Source organism: Gavialis gangeticus, unplaced genomic scaffold (genome assembly GCF_001723915.1).
Source record: "Gavialis gangeticus isolate Ggan-Ray unplaced genomic scaffold, GavGan_comp1, whole genome shotgun sequence".
Classification (NCBI taxonomy): Eukaryota; Metazoa; Chordata; order Crocodylia; family Gavialidae; genus Gavialis; species Gavialis gangeticus.
The window spans coordinates 120,251,589-120,266,052 of NW_017729022.1; the positions used below are offsets into that span (position 1 = coordinate 120,251,589).

General features: G+C 45.8%; 1 protein-coding gene across 2 annotated transcripts in view; it reads right to left on the minus strand.

Moving 5' to 3' along the window:
• Positions 1 to 14,464, minus strand: part of KPNA1 (karyopherin subunit alpha 1) — an 88,642-nt gene that overhangs the window by 27,635 nt on the left and 46,543 nt on the right. For both annotated transcript variants that reach the window (XM_019516083.1, XM_019516084.1), the window contains exons 7-9: positions 10,279 to 10,367; positions 4,829 to 4,928; positions 1,099 to 1,262 (exon numbers count right to left, since the gene is read on the minus strand). In XM_019516083.1, coding sequence (XP_019371628.1) covers positions 1,099 to 1,262; positions 4,829 to 4,928; positions 10,279 to 10,367 — 353 coding nt within the window. The remainder of the gene's footprint in view (positions 1 to 1,098; positions 1,263 to 4,828; positions 4,929 to 10,278; positions 10,368 to 14,464) is intronic.

A 14,464-nucleotide genomic window follows, 5' to 3' on the forward strand; every position in this document is an offset into this window, starting at 1 on the left:
TTTTTTTTTTTTTTTTTTTTAAGTAAATGATCATTAATTCTGTTTAATACTGCTTGAGTCTGTTTAATACACACAAGCTGGTAAATGAAGGTAGTTGTATATTCTCGGTTTTTCTCCTTCCTACTTTTTAAACATATTGTAGGATTTTACATTAATGTAGCTATGTACTGCTTGTTTAGCAATAACAGCTTCCTAAGATATGCACAGACCATATGCATAAACCAAAATGACAAAGCCTACTTTTGTAGCTTTAGCTGAGATGATCCTAGCAGGGTGCAGGGCCCAGAGGGGGAGTGAAAGCCCCGGCACACCGGACGCGGTGGGATGGGTGGCGGTTGGAACTTCTGGCCGGAACAAGCAAAGAGCCATCCAATCCACCAGGCAGGTGCGTGGGCTAAACTACAGCCACAGCCTTTCCACTTTGCTCTGCAGGGCCCCCAGCAGTTGCTCCAATTTGCCTCCACCAGGGATGGCCCTGAGCTCCAGTATAAAATGCCATATATTTAATATAATATAAAAACTCAGCTGTGTCTCAGTGGGTGCATCTACACACGTGCTTTACTGCGCACTTAACTAATTAGCTCCATAGTAAAGCATCAGTCTACATGCGTGTTTGTATTAGGACACAGTAAATTAACTCCACTGTAGGACAGTACTGTCAGGGATAGTACTATCTTACAATGGAGTACTTTAACTGTGCTGAAAGGTGCATGTAGATAGTAACTGGGGGCATAAATGGAGACCTGTCAGCCCAGCCATTTGGGGGCTCATTCCAACTCAGCTCAAATTGCTGCTGTCCCAGGCACATGTATAGATGCTGCACCTGGGAGCAATTTGGCTCCAGCACAAACTGCTCCAGAGTTTATTGTGTCACTTTAATTTCACGTGTAGATGCATCCACTGTTGTTTTTACAGAGTTTTAAAAGATACATATCAAAATTACTGATACTGCTGGCATTAAGGCCAATGAACCATGTTTGTTTTCTACTACTGCAGAATCTCTACTTAACTTTACTTTTGTAGGAATCTGGACTGTAGAGAAAGGGTAAAAGGGTAACAGTAAGAAATCAAGTCAATCCTTTTAAGTTAATTTCTTACATCAGCAGCTCCACAAGTCTTCTACACACTCCTGCATCAATCACTGCCTGTATTTTATCATTAGGTCCATCAGACAAATATGACAAGGCCCAGCAGGCATCAGCTAGTACATCTGTGTCATTGACAAAGAGCAGCCAGGAAAGCACACTTAGACAAGGTGAAACCTGCAAAACATTAAAAAGATGTATGGTTTATGAAATGCAGAAGTCCAAAATTAGCTAGCATCCTGCACTTGACTCTGTAGGGCAGTGGACTGATATGCAGTCTGAAAGACCTGAGGAATCATTAAGGACCTACGTCAGTGCTCTTATGAAAAGCTCCAGCTCCACAGAGAAGCAGGAATAAGTCTTCCTTCAACATTAGAAATGAAGACATGTTCATATATGCAGCAGCACATATAACTGGAGGAACTAGGAGCATCAGATGACACAGGACAAGGCAGCTGATTCCCTCAGTATTAGATACAGAATATGCGAGTCAATTTTTCTAGAAAAGGACCTGGGGGTTACAATGGACTATAAGCTGGATATGATCCAACTCGTATTGCAACAGCGTGCCCTTGTTGCAAAGAATGTTAATGCATCCTGGGCTCCATTAGTACGAGTGCTGCCAGCATACCAAGAGAAGTGATTATTCCCCTCTATTCAGTGCTGGTGAGGCCACATCTGGAGTACTGTGTCTAGTTTTGGGCCTCCCACTACAGAAAGCACATGGACAAATTGGAGACTCCAGTGGAGGAAAACAAAAATGTTTAGGGGCTCCGGCACATGACTTCTGAGGACAGGCTGAGGGCACTGGGCTTTAGTCTGGAGAAAAGACTGAGGTGGGGTTTAATAGCAAACTTTAACTACCTGAAGGATGGTTCCAAAAAGGATGGAGCTAGACTGTTCTCAGTGGTTGCAGATGACAGAATAAAGAGCAATGGGCTCAAGTTTCAGCAAGGAAAGTTTAGGTTAGATATTAGGAAAACTCTCTCACTAGGTGGGTACTAAAACACTGGAACAGGTTACCCAGAGAGGCTGTGGAATCTCCATCCTTGGAGGTTTTTAAGACCAGGCCAGGCAAAGCCTTGGCTGGGATGATCTAGTTGGGGATGGTCCTGCTTTGAGTAGGGCGTTGGACTAGATGACTTCCTGAGGTCCCTTCCAACCCTAGTTTTCTATGATTCTGTTATTCATAAACAGCACTGCAGACTGGATGATAGGTCTCTGCAGGCCATGTTTTTGATACTCCTGCTATAGTGCAATGATACTTGAGTCCATGCCGTATTATTTTTGTTTCACTCAGACTGGCTTAGTACTAATAGAGGTCAAGTGCCTTAGCTGCTAGATAGTTCAGTGAGACATCATTGGTAGGGATCTCCATAAATTGCAGAGGAAGTGCTCTGCAGCAGGTCCTTTAATTTTTTTTTTCATTTCACTGCTTTCCCCAGGCCCTGATAAGCAGAAGGGCCCCACCACCTGAGCTGTTTGCTGCAGATCTCTGGGAAATGAAAACAAAGTTTTAAATATGCCATGGTTTTTGCCTCCCTGCCAGTCAACAGCAAGCGGTGGGGCCACTGGGGTCCCTCTCCCAGTCAGCAGTGGGGAGGCAAAAACCATAGCACATTTAAAACAGTGGTTTTCACTTCCCCAGTAATCAGCGGCAAGTGGCCTGGCCGGCAGGGCCCCTCCACCAATCAGGGTCAGGGCAGGGTAAGCAGCAAAATGAAAAAAAATTAAAGAAGCAGCTGCTGGAAGCACTTCCCCTGCAATTTACAGAGATCCCCAATTGTTGGGTCTAGTTTGCATAGGGACCTGGCAGCTCTCCCCACAGCCAGTTCCTAACCCCTCAGTAAGGTTTTTGTTTGTTTTAAGTATAACAGCTCTGCTGCACTCCTTTCCCTCTCACGCTAGCCTCCCAAGAGATCCTGCCTATCAGCTGCTTGAGTGTGCTGAAGTCTGCTTTTCTGAAGTCCAGGGTCCTTACTCTGCTGCTCTCCCATCCTTCCTTTCCTCAGGATCCTGAGCTCAATCATCTCACAGTTGCTGCTGCCCAAGTTGCCATCCACTTCTACATTCCCCACCAGTTCTTCTCTGTCTGTGAACAGCAGGTCAAGGAGAGCACAGCCCCTAGCTGGCCTCTCCAATACTTACACCAGGAAGTTGTCCCCAACATTCTCCAAAAACTTCCTGGATTGCCTGTGCACTGCTGTATGACCCTCCTAGCAGATGTCAGGGTTACTGAAGTCCCCCATGAGAACCAGGTCCTGTAATGGGGAAACTTCCACTAGCTGTTTGAAGAAAGCTTAATCCACCTCATCCTCCTGGTCTGGTGGTCGATAGCAGACCCTCACCACAATGTCACTTTGCTGCTCTCCCCCCTGCTAACCGAAAGACTTTCAACCGGCCTATCTCTAGTTTCACACTGGAGCCCTGAGCAATCATACAGCTCATTTACATAAAGAGCAAGTCCTCTTCTTCCTTGCCTGTTGTTCCTGAACACTTTATACTGGAGAACTGTCACAGCTGGGTCATGCAAGCTAGCCCACCAAGTCTCTGTTATTCCAATGATGTCATAGTTCAATGACTGTATAAGGACTTCCAATTCTTCTTGCCTGTTTCCCAGGCTCCATGCGTTAATGAACAGACATCTGAGGTAACTAGCTAATTGCCCTACTGTTTCAGGATGAATGAGAAGGCCTCCCCTGTTGCCCCCTCCTGTCTGTGCTACCTCCAGGTCACCTGCTTCCCCACATACCAGAGAGCTTTGGTCTCCATCCCCTGGCAAGCCTAATTTAATGCACTCCTCACCAGGTTAGTGAACCGGTCTGCAAAGATGCTCTTCCCTCCCTTTATCGGGTGGATCCCATCTCTTCCTAGCAATCCATCATCTTAGAACACCATCCCATGTCTCGGACATGCCACACAGGGCACAATCATTGGATCAGCCCTATGTGGTGCAGAGGTCAAGATGGATGCACAGCTAGTTCAATGCACATACTGCACATAGCACCTGGGGCCAGTCTGGGGTGCACACTGAATGCAGTGCTCATGGTACTGTAGCCCTGTGCATTGGATCCTGCATGCAGAGCCAGTCTGCGGGCCTGTTCGGTCCCATGGACTGGCTGGCCCAGCTCCATTTGTCTGGGCTGTTGACAAGCCCCATGCCATTCGTCCAGCCCATAAAACCTCACGAGTTGGACATCCTTGCACTAGAAGGAGGTCTTGCATATATCTATCTGGAGCCCCACACCCTCTTCCTGTGAACATATGTTATTGCTTATGGAAATGGCAATAATCCTGAGACATTCGCAACAGCCCCAAAACATTAGACTGAGCAACTATGCAGCCTGCCAATATGCATTACTTGGAACAGTGTCCTAGGCAGGCCGATGGGCTTTTGACTGCCATGTAGAGCACTATCAATTGCTCCTTGGTTGTCAAACTAGTTACGTGCTGTATGTTCCCAGGAGTTAGCACCTGGACAGACAAGATGAGACTTCACCAAGTGCAAAAGATTCTGCAGATCAAAAAAAAAAAATCTCCCAAAAATTGCACACATCTTCAAAGCTACGAATCTACACACTTCTCAGCTATACTAAGCACATTCAGGAAGACTTCTGAAAGTCCTAACAATTTCTGTGCATTTTTTGTTTAATTTAAACATCTCAGTTCCTTCCTCCTCCCTTTTTTGGGCACCATGCCTCAACCTCTCATTCTCTTGTTTTCTTTCATGTTTTGTTTCTTACCTTGGCAAAGTCAGGAGGAGGATTCTTCCCTCTGCAGAGGTTGGATAGAGCCCATACAGCATTCCGTGTCATGGTAAGACGATTCTGTTTTGAAAGTAATCTGAACAGAAAAAACAACCATCAGCCCGTTTCTTTTAAAATCTTTCAAAGGAAAAACATACTGTAGTGTTAATTAACAGATTAATTAATAAAGCATTCACAGGGTCTAAAGTTCTTCCAACTTCAGTCAATGGAAAATAGGTTAGAAAGATTACATCAAAATAAGTCACTAGTTAAATAGAATCAATGGTAGAAGACAACTTCTGCCTTCAATCTATTACTGGATTTTACTAGTCCAGAAGCATTTGCAATGAGTTTGACCAAGTAACTTCTTTTGATAGATATCAGGATCTCTATGGAACTGTTCAGTCAGTTCAGGAGCTTTGCTCACAACCTGGCTGAACTGTTTTAGAGAACAGGACCTTTAAATGAGGCCCAGAAGTTATATTAAAGATGCCTTCTTTATGAAAGAAAGTTCTCCAGGCTCAAGTGCTCCATTGCTGAATCAGCTGAAGACTCAGATAGTGAGCCTAGTCTCTGTGAAAGAACATACTACAAAGCTCCTCTCCTGGCTGCACAATTTCATTAAAGTTAGATCTCTGATAGAGCTTGAGCAAGCAGTAGGTTTACAAAAGGCAATGAGACCTATAAAATGATTACTGACAAATAACAGAACTTCCTGAATGTCCCCAGCCTAGTCAGAAGCAGATTGTCTTTTCACTGAGCAAGCCCCTGCTGTTTATCAGCATTATTCACTGCAACAAAAATCCTCTTGTGCAATGGCAGCTGATGGGGAAGAATGAAGTATTTCCATTTCAGAACCCAAAGCATGCGTACCTAATTCTAGGTTTCTTCCAATATAAAAAAAAAAATTACTTATTTTACATAACTGTGGTGGGTAGATGAGCTGTCTATACAGATGCCAGTCTGGGTGTTATGCAGGTATTCCATACACATGAATTCAGATCCTTTTAAAAAAAACCTGACGCTTCCCTGACACCCCAATGCCATCCTTCTCTCCATCATCAAGAGCATAAAGCACGACCTGTGCTCTATTCCTTTGCCAATAACAATCCCAAATAGGAACAAGACTGAATCTAGCTCAGGGCAGGAGGCAAATGACACTTATGTCCTACCTGATAAAGCATAAAGGTTTGTACCAGTGAAAGAGAGATAAAGACTGTGCTGCTGTTCCATATGCACTTAATAAAGGAATACTACCCAAGCAGATCACATGAGTCCTGGTGGAAGAAGTGCTAATCTTGCCAAGATAATATTTCTTAGATCAAAGCGCAAGTCCTGACAGAGACCAAGACCCACTTGGGCAGTTCCTATGATAGCACAGGTGTAAACCTGAATGGCTTAGTAGTCTGAACAGTGAAAGAAGTGAAAATGTAACAAATCCCTAACAGACTCATGCGGTGTAACTACAACAACATATTAGTATAGGTGTTCTCTGTCTGTAGCTTAGTCACTGTAATAATAAAATCAAAGAGAATTAGGGCTGTAGGGGACCTCAGGAGGTCACATCTAGTTCAACCCCCTGCTCAAAGCAGGACAATCCTCAATTATGTCATACCAGTCAAGGCTTTGTCTAGCCAGGTCTCAAAAACCACCAAGAATGGAGATTCCAAAACTTGCCTGGGTAGCCTGTTCCAGTGCTTTACTACCCTCCTCTTGAGAGTTTTTCCTAATATCTAACCTCAACTTCCCTTGCTACAACTTGAGACCATTGCTCCTTGTTCGCTCATCTGTCACCACTCAGAACAGTCCCTTTTTGTAACCACCCTTCAGGGAGTTGAAGGTTGCAATTAAATCAGTCTTCTCTTCTCCAGATTAAATAAGCCCAGTTTCGTTCAGTCTCTCCTCAGAAGCCATGTGTCCCAGTACCCTATTTTCATTTCACCCTGGACTCTCTTCAATTTGTCCATATCCTTTCTATAGCGGGGGGCCCAAAACTGGGCACAGTACTCCAGATGCACCCTCACCAGTGCCAAACAAGGGAATAATCACTTCCCTTGATCCGCTGGGCAGTGCTCCTGTTAATGCAGCCCAGTGTGCCATTAGCCTTTTGCAACAAGGCCATACTGTTGGCCTCCTATTCAGCTTATTGTCCACTGTAATGCCCAGGTCTTTTTCTTTGCATTTGTCCTTACTGAGCCTCATAAGATTTCTTTTGATCCAGCTGTCCAATTTGTTGAGTTCTCTCTGAATCCTAACCCTACCCTCCAGCATATCTACTACTCCCCCCAGCTTGGTGTCATCTGCAAACATGCTGAGGATGCACTACAACCCGTCTTCCAGATCGCTGATGAAGGTACTGAACAAAACCAGAGCCAGACTGACCCTCGAAGCACTCAATTTGATACCAGCTGTCAATTAGACATCCAGTCAGTGATTACTACCCTTTGAGACCAACAATCCAGCCACTTTTCTATCCATTTCACAGTCCATTCATGAAACCCATATTTCTTTAGCTTGCCTGCAAGAGTGTTGTGGGAGACCATATCAAAAGCCTTGCTGAAGTCAAGATGCATCACATCCACTGCTTTCCCTGCATCCATAGACCCAGTTTCTCATCATGGAAGGCAATCAGGTTGGTCAGGCATGACTTGCCCTTGGTGAATCCATGCCAACTGTTCCCAATGACCTTGTTCTCCTCCAAGTGCTTAGAAATGGATTCCCTGAGAACCTGCTCCATGATTTTTCCAGGGACTGAGGTGAGGCTGACCAGTCTGTAGCTCCCTGGATCCTCTTCCTTCCAAGATGGGCACTAGGATTTCCCCTTTTCTAATTCTCCAGGACCTTTCCTGATCACTGTGAGTTTTCAAAGATAATGGCCAGCGGCTCCGCAATCGTATCTCCAACCCCCTCAGCACCTTCGGGTACATTGGGTCTGGCCCCATGGTCTTGTACACGTCCAGCTTTCTAAACCGTCCCTAACAAGTTCTTTCACCACTGTTAGCTGCTCACCTCCTCCCCAAACCGTGCTGCCAGGTGCAGTAGTCTGGGATCTAACTTTGCCTGTGAAGACTGACGTAAAAAAGACATTGAGTACTTCAGCCTTTTTCACATCATCTGTCACTAGGGGCTCCTATACACATGCAGGGGGGCTGCTCTGATGCACTGTAATTAACTGAGTCTGCTGGCACATGGAAATTACTACACTCCAGCAGACTCCAGCATCACGAGTATCAGTGTCCCTGCACTGAAAATGGCAGCAGGGTGCTTTAAACTAAAGCTTGTTTGGCAAGCTTTAATTCAAAGTGCCCCACTGCCATTTTTCAGCGCAGGAATGCTGATACACGTGACGCTCCAGGGACTTTTAATTAACACTGCTCTCAGAACTGCACTAATTAAAATGCCAGCCCTGCCTCAGGGAGCATGTCTCTGGATGCCCTAGGTTGTATCCCCCATTCAGTAAGAGCCCACACATTTCCCGATATTCCTTTTGTTGCTGACATACTTGTAGAAAACCTTCTCGTTATTCTTCATGTCCCTTTCTAGCTGCAACTCCACCTGCGTTTTGGCCTTCCTGATATCTCATCCCTGCATTCCCGAGAAATACGCTTATACTCCTCCCTAGTAGTTTGTCCAAGTTTCTACTACTTGTAAGCTTCCTTTTTGTGTTTTAGCTCACTGAAGAGTTCCTTGTCATACTTGCTAACTGTCCTGTGCATCAGGATGGTTGGTTCCTGCACCCTCAGTAAGGTTTCTTTAAAGTACAACCAGCTCTACTACACTCCTCCTTTCCCCCTCAAATTGGCCTCCCAGGGGATCATGACCATCAGTTCCTTGAGTGCTTACTGTCCTGGTATAAGATGCTTGAGTACAAAATCAATATATGTTACACAAGTTTAACTATGTAATCTATCTAGGCCAAGGGTGGGCAAAGTATGGCCAGTGGGCTGAATCTAGCACACCAAGTGACTGGATCTGGCCTGCAGCTGCCCCAGTGGCACTTGGCATGGAGCTAAGCCCTGCCTGGCTTCTGTTGGCATTCATGGCCTAGTGCCAACCCCAGCCATAGCCAGCACACACAGCTTTCATTTTGGCTGCAGCCAGGTGCTGCTCTGCTTCCCCTGTCTCCAGCAGCGGCTACTGCTCCTTATCTCTCCTCCGTCCATGGCAGACTCCCAGGACCTAGCATCCAGGCAATACCTTCCCCCACAACCCTTCCTAGAGGGTAGAGTCACTTACAGAGTAGGTCCCAGGGCCTGGGCTGGAGCTGTCACCACCTGGGGATCTGGCCTCATGATTCCAACCTCACTTGTCCCTCCTGCTCCTGAACACTGTTCCCTACCCCCACCACAGCCCCATAAGGAGTTTTGGTGAGTTGCTGAGGGTGGGGAGGTGCTGACCCAGCCCACAACAGCTCATCAAAGCTCCCCATTGTGGCCCTCAGGCCCAAAATAACTGCCCACCCCTAGTCTAGGCCCTTAGCCCTACCCATGCTAAATACCAATACTCTCATGCAAGCCAATGTAGGAAATCTCATTTTGCTCATGACAAAATACAGTTTAGCCAAGAGAAGCAGAATCTAAAGAGACAGGGAAGCAAGAGCACCCTGAGGAATATTCACACTTTAGGGTAAAAGTGACTTTGCTATCAGACACAGAAGGGCTCCCCCGCCCCCAAATATTCAACACTATGTAAAAATTAAGAACAAAGTAAGAATGAAGCAACAAACCCTGAAAATTTCCAGCTGATACACAGTACACCTCCCTGTATTGAGCATAAAACCCGCATTTCCTCAGTGTGCCATTCTGTGTTAGCTGTCCGCCGAATTGAGAATTTAGTTTCAGCTCTCACTCCTGATATTCAAAGTCCTTCATCAGCTACACAACCTCCGAACCCAAGCTCTCAGAACAGCTACATTCCAAAATAATGACCAGTACAGAAAACTCCACAAGAACAAAAAAAACGTTCACAGGAGCTGGATCTACCTGCCAGAACTCACTTTCACAAACAGAACTGGCCACAGACTTCACTACTTTCAGAATCAAATACAGACTCACCTCTGACATAGTTTTCCTTCAGTAGTTTCTCCTCATATACAAACCCTGCTAACAACAAAATCGGGAAACCAGCACTGTGAATACAGGATGAGAAGAACCCAATCTGTGCTGTTTGTGCTGCTGGGGAAGTGCTTACGTAAAACTTTCCTACACAGCAGTAAGAGACAATTAAAAGTGAATTTACCCATTCCACTATCAGTGGTAAATATGTTCTGCTTATTAGGCTGTCATATAAGGTATAAGCAGTAGCTCTCATCTGTGCTGAATTTGTGACTCAGTTTCACAGTTACACATATCACACACTGTTTTGACATGTCTGGCTATCCCGGAATTCAGTTTCAGTTTCATCAGACTTCAGCAAAACAGAGACTACCCTTCTCAAAACATACTTACTGCAGTAAAGGGGGTAGGATGTTGCAGTCCAATACATAATCTCTACACATGGTGCTGTCTCCAGCAATATTGCCAAGAGCCCATACTGCCTGCAAAGAAATAAAAAAACAATACCTGCTTTTATTCTCATGATTCAATTAAAGTTTTCCTGCATGTGCATACTGTAGTAAGACCTAGATGCTCTACGATCATCCTTAGATTCTTAGTTGATTTATATGGGAGGGAAACATTCCTCCTTCTGAGGCACATATACACAGGATGGCTTGACTAGGAACACCCACAAAGGCATATTGTCACATGGTGGGGAGCAGGCCAAATGGGGTCAACAACAGAATTTATTAACAGCCACATAAACAAGAATCCTCTTCATACCAAATTAGGAAGTATGGCAGAAAAAGTCAAGAAACAGGAGCATGTGATGAATACAAATAGAAGGGCAAATCAATATTCAAACTCCCAACCCCACAAAGTTTACAGTTCTGCCATGCCTGCTCTTACTGTGCAGTAAGTAAAAGAACCTGTGGATAAGGTGCTCCACTTTACCTTTCACTCTTAAAACATTGGGGACTGGACAGCTGCCATAACTTGATTAGGGCACAAAAAGGGAAGGAATGGAGAACTGTAACAATTACAGAATAACATCCTGACCTTAATTCCCATAGAAAATTAAGGAAAGACTGACATAAGATGTAATCAGTAAACTATATTAGTCAGAATATGTTAAACTTGACATTATCTCCCTGCAAAGGTCAATAGAAGTTTTTATTTATTTATTTATTTATCAATCATTTATATATAAGGGAGGAAGACTAGCAACTAGGGCAGGAGACCAGCTTAGCTTAGCAGGGAACTCTTCAATCTGGTAACACACACAAAAAAAAAAAAAGCTTACAAGAAGTGGAAATTTGGACAAACTACTAGGGAGAAGTATAAGAGTATTATTTGGGCATGCAGGAATGAAATATCAAAGGCCAAAGTGTAACTGCAGGTGCAGCTAGCAAGGGAAGAACAACAAAAAGAGTTTCTACAAGTGTCAGCAACAAGAGGAAGATTTAGTGACAGATGATGTGGAAAAGACTGATGTACTCAGTGCCTTATCTCAGTCTTCACAGACAAAGTCAGCTCCCAGACACTGTGCCTGGCAGCACACTTTAGGGAAAAGAAGAGCATCTGATGGTGGCAAAAGAATATGTTAGGGACTGTTTAGAAAGCTGGACGTGTACAAGCCCATGGGGCTGTATGTGATGTACCCAAGGGGGCTGAGAGAGTTGAGAAACGTGGTTGCAAAGTCACTGGCCATTTTCTTTGAAAACTCATGGTGGCCAGGAAATGTCCTGGAAGATAGGAAAAAGACAAATCTAGTGCCCATCTTGAAGGGAAGAAGGATGATCTGGGGAACTACAGACTGGTGAGCTTCACCTCAGTCCCTGGAAAGGTCATGGAGCAGATCCTCAAGGAATCCATTTCTAAGCACTTGGAAAAACGGGTGATTGGGAATAGTCAGCATGGATTCACCAAGGGCAAGTCTTGCCTGACCAAACTAATTGCCTTCTATGATGAGAGACTGGGTCCATGGATGTAGGAAAAGCAGTGGATGTGATGCATCTTGACTTTAGCAAGGCTTTTGATATGGTCTCCCACAACACTCTTGCAAGCAAACTAGGGAAATACAGGTTTCATGTATGGTGTAAGGCGGATAGAAAAGTGGCTGGATCGTCAGCCTCAAAGGGTAGTAATCACTGGCTCGATGTCTAGTTGGTAGTCAATATTAAGTTGAGCACCTCAAGGGTCAGTTCTGGGGCTGGTTTTATTCAATACCTTCATCAATGATTTGGAAGATGGGTTGGAGTACATCCTCAGCATGTTTGCAGATGACACCAAGCTGGGGGGAGCAGTAGATAAGCTGGAGGGTAGAAATCTCATGAGGTTCAATAAGGATAAGTGCGAAGTCCTGAATGTAGGACAGAACAACCCTATGCAGGGTACAGGCTGGGGACTGAATAGCTAAGTAGCAGCTCTGCAGGAAAGGACCTGGGGGTTACAGTGGACAATAAGCTGAGTATGAGCCAACAGTGCGGCACTGTTGTGAAAAAAAGCTAATGGCACACTGGGCTACATTAGCAGGAGCACTGTGGCCAGTTTTGGTCACCCACAGAAAGGTTGTGGTCAAACTGGAGAGTGTCCAGGGGGCCAATGAAAATGGTGAGGGGGCTGGGACACATGACTTCTGAGAAGAGACTGAAGGAACTGGGCTTAATAAGTGTGCAGAAGAGAAGACTGATTTAATTGCAGCCTTCAACTGCCTGAAGGGTGGTTACAAAAGGGACTGTTCGGAGGGGTGGCAGATGAGAAAAAAAAGAAGCAATGGTCTCACACTGTAGCAAGGGAAGTTGAGGTTGGATATTAGGCACAACTCTCTCATGACAAGAGTAGTAAAGCAAAGGAACAGGTTACCCAGAGACGCTGTGGAATCTCCATCCTTGGAGGATTTTGAGACCTGGCTTGGCTGAGATGACATAGTTGACGTCTGTCCTGCTTTGAGCAGGGGGTTGGACTAGATGTGTCCTCCTGCGGTCCCTCCCAATCGTCATTTTCCATATGTGCGTGAGCATATATATTACAGTATGGAATGCTGTGCTTTAAGTTACATGCCTTAATATGTCTGTATAATGTGTGTGCATGTGTATGCACACACACAGCAGACATACTTGGGATGGCCTCAGGGGGTACCTGGCAGCGGGCACCACTGCTGGCACTTCCACCTCCGGCACAGTGGCACTAACACAGTTGCTGATTGGGTATGGGGGACTCCCTCCAGTCGCCAATTGGCTGCTGGCCTCCACCCCCCACTCACTGACTGGCTGCTGGGGAACCACCCCCATTCCCCCCACTTGACTGGCTGCCAGGGGTACACTGACCCAAAAAGGTTGAATGTTGTGCTGTAGTATGTAAACTTAATGTAGCACATTAAGTGGATTAAAAAACTAGTTCATACGTATCAAAATAAACTATATGTGGAAGATCTTGACTGAGTGAAGAAATTGCAAGTTGGGACCCACTGATATCTGTCCTTGTCCCAAAGGTGTTACATAGATATCTGCAACCGGGAGGTGTCCTCCACTGCAGAGTGGCAGACTGTCACGTCCAGAACGAGAGCTGCTCATAACACAGCAGTACCAGTTCTTCCAGTCCAGCTGGAGAACAGGTACGAGGCCCTGGCAACTCTGGAGGAGACGGAAGGAGAGGAAGCAATCAGAGAGGAGACAACTCCATGTTCTCCACGTTCCAAGCAGGCCGAAGCAGCTAAGCGGTCCCGGAGGAAAAAGCGTCAAGTGATCGTCATAAGCGACTACATCCTGAGAGGTACAGAGGGCCCCATCTGTTGCCAGGACCCCTCAACACATGAGGTCTACTGCCTACCTGGAGCAAAGATTCACGACATGAAGGGGATGATCCCAGCCGTGATCCAGCTCACCAATTACTACCCCATGGTCCTAATCCATGTGGGTACTAATGATGCAGCCAGGAGAAGCCCTGATCGCCTGATGGCGGACTACCACGCTCTGGGGGGTGTGCTGAAGGAGATAGGGCACATGTGGTTTTCTCTTCCATCCAACCAGTGAGCAGACGTGGAAGACAGTATGCAACGTGCATTGTGGAGACCAACTGGCGGCTTTGGGAATGGTGTCTCGAGGCAGGCTTTGGCTCCCTCGACAATGACCGGCACATCACGACAAGAGACATGCTCAGATGGGATGGTCTCTACCTTTCCCCTAAAGGTAAGCGTGTGTTTTCTTTTAGGTTGGCGGATCTCCTCCGGTGGGCTTTAAACTAGGCTCATTAGGGGAAGGGGAAGACAAGGGCAGAGGAAGCCTTGGACTGCCAAACCAAGCAACACCCACAAGTACAGCTCAGCCTAGGCTGACGAGCAGAACATATACACAGGTAAGCAACAGGGGCCAGGGTAATGCTGAAAGTACGGGGCCAGTGCACACATCCACAGGAGGCCTCAAATGCCTCTACACAAACGCTTGTAGTATGGGAAACAAGCAAGAGGAACATACCCTCCTGCCAGCTGACACCAACTCAGACATAGTGGGGATCACTGAAACGTGGTGGGACCCAATGCATGACTGGGTGGTGATTATCAAGGGCTATAGGCTGTACAGGAGGGACAGGACATGGA